General features: G+C 42.9%; 1 protein-coding gene across 2 annotated transcripts; it reads left to right on the top strand.

Annotated features, from left to right (window-relative positions):
- Positions 1 to 573: 573 nt before the first annotated feature.
- Positions 574 to 4,490, top strand: CDKN2AIP (CDKN2A interacting protein). 2 transcript variants are annotated; one of them, XM_060652880.3, is made up of 3 exons: positions 574 to 1,329; positions 1,807 to 1,906; positions 2,371 to 2,483. In XM_060652880.3, the coding sequence occupies exons 1-3, from the start codon at positions 1,058 to 1,060 to the stop codon at positions 2,377 to 2,379; spliced, it is 381 nt and encodes a 126-aa protein (XP_060508863.1). In that variant the 5' UTR covers positions 574 to 1,057; the 3' UTR covers positions 2,380 to 2,483. The 2 variants fall into 2 exon arrangements, with proteins under 2 accessions (XP_060508863.1, XP_060508862.1); XM_060652879.3 differs by having other exon boundaries at positions 580 to 1,329; positions 1,807 to 1,937; positions 2,371 to 4,490.
- Positions 4,491 to 10,487: the final 5,997 nt, after the last annotated feature.

Raw genomic sequence — 10,487 nt, 5'->3', positions numbered from 1 at the left:
TCGGGGCGACAGAGAGAAACGGGCACTTTTCCATGCCGCCTCCTGGCTATTTGTCCAGCTGGGGGTTCGTTTGTTCCTTTAAGGAAATACTACGACCGTCCTCGGCACAGTTATGACCAAAACCCAACGCGAGAGGAAGCCCGCACCGCCCGGGTTGCGCTGCGGAAACCTAACCCAACCCTGCGGGGCAAGGGCGAGTTTCGGACTCCGCGTGCGACGGCGATCTGGATTAATCGTCTGACTTCACTATCATCATCATTACTATTTAACATGGTGACTATTTCACATTCCTAAAAGCCCCGCGTCCAGGACGGCCTCCCAATGCTTCGCTCGTCTACATTCAAAACAGCGCTGGAAGCTGTTTTCTGACAAGATCAAAAAGATGGAGGCGGGCTTTTGTTCACCTCGGCCCCCCCCTCCAAACAAGCGTCTTCGGGCGGAGACGCGCACCCCGCGCGCCCGACCGGCGGCTCGGGGTCTGCGAGGACGCGGCGGCACGCGAGGACCTGCCCCGGCCCGGCCCGGCCCCCACCCTCTCCGCCGCCCGGCCTCCCCCGCCTCCACGCCCCGCGCCGGAGGGAGGGAGACGGCGGGAGCGCGCGCGGCGTCACAAAGCCGAGCCGGGACGCAAGCGTTGGCGCCGGAGACCGGGACGCCCCGGGGGAAGCCACTGGCGGCCCGCCCTCGCGGGGCGGGAGGCGCGAGCGCTCGCCCCCCTGCCTCCCCCCGCGCCCCCGCGGGCGCCCCTCCGCCTCCCGGCCGGGCCGCGGCGCGGCAGCTCGGGCGCCGCAAAGCGTCCTGGGAGAGCCGGCTCGCGCCGGAAGGACGCGCGGGCGCTCGGCGGCGGCGAGGTTATAAAAGGGAAGGAGCCGGCGGCGGGCGGAAGTGGGCGGTTCGGCTGCTCCGGGCGCTGTTGTTTGGCGTCTCGGCCTCCCGAGGGGCGTTCTCCGGAGGGCCGCCGGTGCAGGCCGCAGTGACAGGGCCGCTCGCCCCCGCGCACCCCGCCTCTTTCCCGGTGCAGCGTCCGCTCGCGGCCTCCGCGACCCGCAGGCCCAACATGGCGCAGGAGGTGTCGGAGTACCTGAGCCAGAACCCGCGGGTGGCCGCCTGGGTGGAGGCGCTGCGCTGCGACGGCGAGACTGACAAACACTGGCGCCACCGCCGGGAGTTTCTGCTCCGCAACGCCGGGGACCTGGCCCCGACTGGCGGCGCTGCCGCCGCCAACACGGAGGAAGCTGCGGACGCCGAGAGCGGGACCCGCAATCGGCAGCTGCAGCAGCTCATCTCCTTTTCCATGGCCTGGGCGAACCACGTCTTCCTCGGGTGCCGGTGAGTGAGGAAGAGTCTCCGACCGGCTCTCCCCGTTTTGTCTGCCGCCCCCGGGCTGGGGCCCGGAGCCTCAGCGGGGAGGGGGAAGTTGGGAAGCGCGGGAATCTGCGGGACTGGCCGCCCTTTAAGGGGGAGAAGGGCGTCTCAGCCAGCAGCCGACGTGATTAACAGCCTGCCGTCCCCGCCCCCCCCCCCCCCCCCCCGCCCCGCGGTGGGTGGGGGGCTGCTGGTAGGGTCGTTGGTTGACATCGCTCTCGTGGATGGACACTGAAGTTTAAGGGTTGGTGAGCAAGGACCCCGCCTCCCAGGATCCGGGGCATTTGTTTCTGGGGTTCCAGGAAACCGAAAGTTCCTGGCGGTTGGTACACTTTCTTGATTACGACCAGGAAATGCCGTTCCTGTGGCCTGTTTTTGCACAGCAGCAGGAGTAGCTGGGGGGAAACACTTTTTTTTAAAAGTGCCTTTTTCTTTTTTCAGGTACCCACAAAAAGTTATGGATAAAATACTTAGTATGGCTGAAGGCATCAAAGTGACAGGTGCTCCAATCCATACCACAAGAGACGAACTGGTTGCCAAGGTGAAGAAAAGAGGGATATCGAGTAGCAATGGTTAGCAGATCATAGATGTGAACATACATAGGAGTTTAGAACATAAGTTTGATGTAATTAGGATTTACTGTTATTACTAATTTTTTTAACAAGCTAGAATTTATACACTGTTATTAATCAAGTTGGAATGTTAAACCTAAATCCTGTGTTTGTGTGTTTTAGGCCCTGGTTTTGGATAGTTTCCTTTGACTGCTTTAGATTTTCAAGTGTCATATGTTGTCTGTGCTGTTGATTTTTTAATAGTAGAAGTTAATGATGTTATTCGACACCGTTTTGAGAAATTAACGAAGTTATTCCACACTTTTTTAAAGAAACTGCAAGCCCTGAAATATGTTCGCCTTGTGCCTTTATTTTAACAAGTATCTGTCTTGTAAACTTCCAGCTGATCTGTATGAGCTAGACTTAGTCACATATGTGTTTTCCTTCTTTTTAGAAGGGGTAGAAGAGCCGGCGAAAAAACGAATCATGGAAGGGAAAAACAATTCCACGGTTGAGCAGGATCATGCAAAAATTTCTGCCAAAACAGAACGTGCATCAGCCCAGCAGGAAAACAGCTCGACATGTGCAGGGTCATCCACCAAATCAGAGAGCAGCGGAAACTCCACTCGAAGCTCTGGCACCTCGAGTCAGAATAGCTCTACAAGTGATGGAGATCGGTCTCTTTCCAGCCAAAGTAGTAGCGGCGTTCCCTCTCAGGTAACAGTGGCAGGGTCTGGAAAGGCTTCTGAGTCAGAAGCTCCAGATAAACATGGTTCAGCCTCGTTTGTTTCTTCGTTGTTGAAATCCAGTGTGAATAGTCATGTGACCCAGTCTGCTGATTCCAGACAACAGAGTGGATCACCTAAAAAGAGTGCTTTGGAAGGCTCTTCAGTCTCGGCTTCTCAAAGCATCTCAGAGATCGAGGTGCCCTTGTTGGGCTCCTCCGGAAGCCCAGAAGGAGAGTTGCCACTGTTGTCTTCTAAACCTAGTTCAGAGACAGCTTCAGGTGGGTTAACTTCCAAAACTAGTTCAGAGGCAAGTGTTTCCTCCTCTGCTTCTAAAAATAGTTCCTCATCAGGCATATCCTTGCTCACTCCCAAAAGCAGCACATCCACACCTGCATCGCTGCTGACTTCCAAAAGCACGTCGCAGGTAGCCGCGTCGCTGTTAGCTTCCAAAAGCAGCTCCCAAACCAGTGGATCTCTAGTTTCCAAAAGCCCTTCCTTAGCAGGTGTGTCCCAGCTGGCCTCTAAGATTAGTTCTCAGACGAGCACATCACAGTTGCCTTCCAAAAGTACTTCGCAGTCCAGCGAGAGTTCTGTTAAATTCTCTTGTTGCAAGTTAACTAATGAAGATGTGAAGCAGAAACAACCTTTTTTCAATAGACTGTATAAAACGGTGGCGTGGAAGCTGGTGGCCGTTGGCGGCTTTAGTCCCAACGTGAATCACGGAGAGCTCCTAAATGCGGCTATAGAGGCTCTGAAGGCCACACTGGATGTGTTTTTTGTTCCGCTAAAAGAACTGGCAGATCTGCCTCAAAACAAAAGCTCTCAAGAAAGCATTGTCTGTGAATTGAGGTGCAAGTCTGTGTATTTGGGCACCGGCTGTGGAAAAAGCAAAGAGAATGCAAAAGCTGTTGCATCAAGAGAAGCACTGAAGTTATTTCTCAAGAAGAAAGTAGTGGTAAAGATCTGTAAAAGGAAATACAGAGGCAGTGAAATAGAAGACCTGGTCCTCCTTGATGAAGAGTCAAGGCCTGTAAACTTACCTCCAGCATTAAAACATCCTCAAGAATTACTATAATTTGCCCCAAATACCACTGCAGATGATGTCTGGTATTTGAAGAGAAAAACTGGCTTACTTTTGTATAATATGAAACACAGGCTTTCACAAATTTTGTATTGCTTTTTTCCAGTTTTGCAGAAAATTTACATTCTAGTTCTCTTCGCACAGTAGAAGTTGTAAATAATTTATGAATGACAGTACATGTTAAGAAGTATGCGTTAACAGCATACCAGTATGCTGTTTTATTTGCTGAAGAAAATACTGTCTTCTATTTTTAATGATCCGTTAGGTACGATGTGTAGTTCTGTAGAATCTTAAAACTTTTGTACTACTTTCAATTTGGTGAAAATGTATTAAGTTGTCTACCACGCTTTCCCCACCCCCAGCTGAATAAACCTCCACATCAAAGAAAAGGGGACCATAGTATTTGAATGTTTGAAAGTCTGTGAAGCTTAAGGTTTTAAGAATGTTGCCCATGATACCGAACATGTCTCGTTAAAGAATAAAAGAAAAAATAGTTGCCTCAGACTATTTTTATGAGAAGTTGTAAGCATTTTTTAGATATAAAGCAGTATAAAGTACTTAAGGTTATTTTATTCTGAAGTTGTTTAAAATTCACCATGATTTTGACCGCTGCAGATTCTTTAAGTGGGTTAATTTATGTTTGAGGTAAAATACAATTTACACTTTTTCTTAAAGACATAAATGTGGGTTTCTATATTAAGCATATTTTGTGACTACTATTAACAGATTGATTTGTTTAGATATTAAATGCTTTAAGCTATTTTACCTTTTCAAGAAGTCGTGTTTTTTTTCCCCCCCCTCTAAGAACCAATTCCTGCAAATGGGCTTCCCACTACTAGTCATTATAAGTTACAGCCGGGTTATTTTTCATAGCTGATATGCAACTTTTTATGGATAGAGAAAATACAGTTTGCAAATCTAGAACTAGATGGTTTTTTGTGTTTTTTTTTTTTTTTTTTTTAACAAATCTAGAAGAATACTGGGAACAATGGAGAGCCATGCTGAGCTCTACCGAGCTCGTCCAGTTGCATGACATTTGTTAGTAATGAAATGGAATCCTGTGCCTGACATGATTCTGATTGTATTACTCTATTGTGTGTTCTCTTTCATTTTTCTTCAAACTCTGGCCCAAGTTGTTCTCTTTCTGGCCTTCTATCTAGCTGCTGCACTTTGAGCAATAGTGGTAATAATGTCCTGAGAAAAATCAAGAAATGACCTTTTATGTGCCTGTTATATTGGAGTGGGAAAATTGAACATAAGTAGCATCATTTTAAGGATGAAGAAGTTATTTCTATTTTCTATTCTAGAAATAGACAAGGGTACTTACACATTCGAAATGATCACCTTTCGCTTTACCAGATAATCTTTAAAAATGACGACATTGATGGGGCGCCTGGGTGGCGCAGTCGGTTAAGCGTCCGACTTCAGCCAGGTCACGATCTCGCGGTCCGTGAGTTCGAGCCCCGCGTCGGGCTCTGGGCTGATGGCTCAGAGCCTGGAGCCTGTTTCCGATTCTGTGTCTCCCTCTCTCTCTGCCCCTCCCCCATTCATGCTCTGTCTCTCTCTGTCCCCAAAATAAATAAAAAACGTTGAAAAAAAAAATTTTTTTTTTTAAAATAAATAAATAAAAAAAAATGACGACATTGAGGATATAAAATTAGATACCAAAGTCCATATTCTGTAAATAGGTTGCCTTCATATGTTGTGAGAAGCAGTAACCTGAGCGTTAGGAAAGTACTTCTAATTACTCGACTTTCCTCAGTCTTGGAGTGTGTATTTTGTGGGACAATGATTTGCTAGAAAAGCCAAATATTACAAAGGATAAATAAATTTCTGTAATGTGTCTAGTTAGGTGGTTTGGTATTTCCTAAATTGGCTTGTTTCAAGTTAATATAAAGAATATTGAAAATATTTTAAGTTATACTAACCTTTTGATATAGTAGACTTGGAGAAAGCTGCTTCTTATAAAAGCATTAATTTATAAACATTTGCTATAGCCTTATTAACAGCTTATAAAATGCTCTTAATCAAAATGTAAAGAATCCCAGATAGAGAAACAGATTTTACGATAGTTCGAGAAGAAAACAAGCTTTGGTAGGAATCTGTAATTCTTGAGATAGAAACTTGTCTCCCTTTGGGAATTCTGCCTTTTAACTTCATCTGTAGAATAAGACAAATGGCCCTCGAACTATGAGGGTTAAAGGAGATAATACACTTAAAATGCACTATACGATAGTTTATTTGCTTATTTATGTATACTCCTTCCCTCAACCTTATGAGTAATTATTCTTATTTGGCCCGTATTTCAGATGAAACAAAGTAATTTGGCCAAAGAATGAATTCAAGCCTGTATCTGTCTGCAGAACACAAGCTCTTACTATGTTGTCTTAATAATTCTCATTTCTCTAAATGCTAAGATTTCTGAAACTCCCAGATTGCAGTTTTCTACCAGTTTTATTAAGTGACAACATCTTTTCAAAGCCTTCATTTCCTTGGAATGAGTCACATCAATAGCTCTTCTGCTTATTAATCCTTCTCCTTGGTATTTAACATGTCTTGAATATTCTCAACTAGGGAATTAGTCCCATATGGGTTCAACTGACATTAAAAAAAAAAACAACCTTAAAATAATTTGCAGTCTAGTTGAGTGAATAAAATTATCAAGATGGGAAATAGTGAATTTCATTTTTAAATCACTGCGGTGAGATGATATTCTAAAACTGGTTTTTCTTAACGGTATTAAAAGCAGGATTTTTTTCTTTTCTTTTAACAGTAAAGTTAGTTGACTTTGAAGAATAGTGATGTGAATTTTTAACCCAAATTCTTGGGGCCTGCCACTGCTTCCATTGGCTATTGTAATTGTCATAAAGGTGTGTAATTCCAAGGCTTTTTATATGTATTATGTACATATTTATATACATTTGTATTTGTATGTATGTATAAAAAGCCTACTCCAATTTGAATTATGTGTGAAAGAAGGACCATCGTTTTTCCTACCAAGGGCAGCTTTTTTGGGGGGACAGAATTCTCCTTGCTGTTTAGATCCCTGAGTAATGGCAGTGAGAAGGTAACCAAAGCATCAACTGGGAACCAGAGCAGTCCTACAACTGTGTTGTAGTTTAAGGGAAGCTTGTAAGCTTTTTCGTCAAAAATTGTGCTAAAGTCCTACATTGACTCACTTCACTGGCAAATCTCTTCGTATCAATTTTAGCCATGACTTTTGAAAAATAATGTAGTTGATGAATAGAAATACTCTTTGTAGCTTTTTATCATTTAAACAAAAAGAGACTGAAGAAGGATTATTATCTGCAAATGAACATTAATTTTTAAAGTTCTATCTGTTGTTTTGCTGTTTATAGAGCAAAAAAAAAAAAAAAAAGAAAGAAAGAAAAGAGTAGTGAGTGGGCAAAGTTCCAAAAATAAGTTGACTAACTTGGAAAGGGGGAAAAAAAGTAATACTGAAAAGGAAGGATTACATACTGGACATTCTTTTAAAAACTAGAAATTACAGGGGCTCCTGAGTGGCTCAGTGGTTAAGTGTCTGACTTTGGCTCGGGTCTTGATCTTGTGGTTCATGGGCTTGAGCCCCGCATTGGCCTTTGTGCTGACAACTCAGGGCCTGGAGCCTGCTTGGGATTCTGTGTCACCCTCTCTCTCTCTGCCTCTCTCCCGGTATCTCTCTCTCTCTCTCTCTCAAAAATAAACATTAAAAATTAAAAAAAAAAGAAAAAGAAACACTAGAGATTACGTATATCAGTACTTAACAGGAAGCAATCAAATACCTTCTGTGATTTAGAAATTTTTATGAGTAGAATCAGAATCCTCCTTGGCAGTCATTAAGGAGGCAACCAAACTAGCTCAAAATAAACAGTAAATACACTGAACTATAAAACCATTATACAGAAGTGGAGTGTATATAGCATGAAAAGGAATATAAAGATAGGCCAAAATGGTAAGAATCACCTGGTGTTTTTCTTATGACTGTTGTCATGTAAATCAGTTTACCAGGGCTTGGACACTCTGAAATGATAAAACTCCTGAACATGTAATTAGTGTTCAAACTTGAGCCATATATCCTCAGAGAAAACTGGGAGCCCTGGGTGTATAAGACAGGAGCAGGACGATAGTTCAATGAGAGTGGCCACCGTTGAGTTTCTTCCTTAATTCCTGCAGAACCTCTTTGGACCATGAGCAGAAGGGGGTTTAACAACCATGGGACCCAGTGTAGACAAGCTTCCTTCTGCAACAGGTATTAGAAAGTCACTAGCTTACTACAAAAAGAAACTAATCTGTTTTTAAGTAATCTACCATATAGAATTTATAGTTAGTAGGGACTCAGGTAAGGCTTAAGGGACCGTCACACAAGTTAACATTTAACTAATGCTAAAAATAGCTATCACTTAATTTCTTACATTTTTATTATGAAATATAATTGCAGAAGTCCGTAAAGTCCAATAATAATTAATTGAATACCCATATAACATTACCTAGCTCAAAAAGTAAAACTGTCGCCACTGCGAGAACTCCCATGTGAATAGCTACCATTTATTTGGTGCCTACGATGTGTTGTTGGTTTACCTATGTTTGTTGTTTGTTTTTTTAAAGTGAGCCCTATACCCAATGACGGGCTTGCACTCCAGACCCCAAGATCAAGAATCACATGCTATGCTGACTGAGCCAGCCAGGTGCCCCTACCTATGTTTTATTTGAGCCTCCCTGAACCCAATGGGGTGGGTTGGTATTGTTGATCCTATGTTACAAATGAGAAAATTAATCACCATTTTGAATTGTTTCCCTCAAATAACAGAACTAGTGTCTGGTGAAGCAGGGACTCAAATCCAGTATCCTTACAGAAGACTAAATGATGACTTAGTTCCAATTTGGGGCAGTGACTGTGAATACCAATGAGACACGCTGTCCCATGACATTTGTTTCCTGTGTTCCGGAAAATAGTAAGTGTAATCATACTTTGAGGAAAATTTAAGAAATTTTATTTGACCATTTAAACTAGGAAGCTTCCAGAGAAGTAAATATTAAAGGAAACTGCTCAAGTATGTATCTGAAATAATCATTTCCTAATATTTCCTATAATTTTTATTTGTAGAGGCAATCTACAGAGGCAATCAAAGGGACAATTTACAGAGGCAATGGTGTAATCAGTGATGTAACCAGTGGTTGAGGCAAATTATCATGAATCCTGTCTCATTACTCTTCACCATGTGTATATTATTATTATTTTTTTTTTTTTTTTTTTGGACACTGGCTAAAGAAAAATGGTTTTCACGAAATGAAAAAAGAGGTCCGTGGAAGCATTTCTAGTTTATCTTACCTGTGTGTACGGATAGTGGGCCATACTCAATGTGGGGATTCTCAAATACACTCAATAACCTGCAGTTGGGAAACCAATATGGGGTAAAGTATGTGTGTCTTCTGTCCTTGTTTTTCATTTCAAAATATTCAATGCAGTCAAGAGAAATATGACATAGGTAAAATAAGGATACTATTTTGAAAATATTTGTTCCTTTTCCCTTGCAATTCACATTCTCTAGCATTCATTCTGCTGTTATAGTTCCTATAAGGAAGGAGAGGATAATATGACTTTAGGGAATAGCAAGGAAGTTAAATCCACTCATTCTAGCCTGGGTAGATTTTGAGGAGGAGAAGGGTGAAGAAGGAAAGCAGGTGTTTGAGACACGTGGGTCCTGATCTCTGGTCTATAGCATGAACTTCAACTGTCAGAAATGAGGCTGCAGTCATGACAGTTTTCATTTAGTGAGGATGCCTTGTTTATCCCAACGGCCATCAAAGAATGCATCACTCCTTAGCAGGATCTGAGAGATCCAAACAAAGAGGGCTTGAATAAGAAATGCTGAAGGCATCAGGACCGAAACTCCAGAGCCACTGAATTGTACAACACCAGGGGGCGTCATTCCCACGGAATACGATGGATGTCATTTAATACAATGAAAGATGTTGTGGAACAAGGTGGACCTTTTTGGAATCCCTGAAATTGTTGTATGAGTAAACTTATTTTTAAAATCATACTTAAAAATTTTAAAATACATATTAGTTGTTCTGTGAAGCATGGATAGCATATAAATTTTAACTGTTCTTGTTAAAGAACGAATGTTAAAGTTATGTCGACCATACGGGGGGCACTATTTATACATACTTGGTCATGGGTTACTTTGCCCAAAACATTGTTCTATAAGAAGAATTATTTTGAGACAATAGCCTAAAATCAAGTATCAGGTGAAGCAAGGCTACTTGGGTTAAGGATTTTTTTCTCTATTCACAAACCTTGGGGAAAACCTTCAGGAACTAGGCAGATGAAGAATTGTGTCAGTTCAGGTATGGAATAACACTGAGAGCCTGCTCGGTGTTCTCTCCTGCAGATAGATAAAGTCCCTTAATTATCGAGTTTGCTTCTATACACTCGATGTAAGCCCACCAACCCTTTCTCAGTTTCCCTTTGATCCGTGTGTCTGCTCCATTAATTCTCTCTCAGTTGTTCCTTTGAGCTAACATAAATCCAAGATTGTAAGAGTTTTACTTTCTAAAACCATGGAAGATAGCACGTACTTCAGAAGTCAGACATCCCATAAATTTCAGTGTGATGTCGCTTCTGGGAGAACAGTGAAAGAAAATTGCTGACCCTTTTTGATCTCTGTCAGTAGGAAGAAAGAGGGGAAAGACCGGTACGCGGAAAATAATCTAAGTTCATCTCCATCACCTCTGTTCCTGTGAAATGGATCTATGAAT

The sequence above is a fragment of the Panthera onca genome, chromosome B1 (assembly GCF_046562875.1).
Source record: "Panthera onca isolate mPanOnc1 chromosome B1, mPanOnc1 haplotype 2, whole genome shotgun sequence".
In the NCBI taxonomy this organism is placed as follows: Eukaryota; Metazoa; Chordata; class Mammalia; order Carnivora; family Felidae; genus Panthera; species Panthera onca.
Note: the sequence above shows the minus strand (reverse complement) of the source record. Positions and strands in the feature narration are given on the sequence as shown.

Bases quoted from the DNA above. Each gene is read 5' to 3' on its own strand.
- CDKN2AIP (XM_060652879.3), top strand. From the start codon at position 1,058: ATGGCGCAGGAGGTGTCGGAGTACCTGAGCCAGAACCCGCGGGTGGCC. The intron at 1,330-1,806 runs GTGAGTGAGGAA...TTCTTTTTTCAG, and splicing joins CACGTCTTCCTCGGGTGCCG to GTACCCACAAAAAGTTATGG. The intron at 1,938-2,370 runs GTTAGCAGATCA...CCTTCTTTTTAG, and splicing joins AGGGATATCGAGTAGCAATG to AAGGGGTAGAAGAGCCGGCG.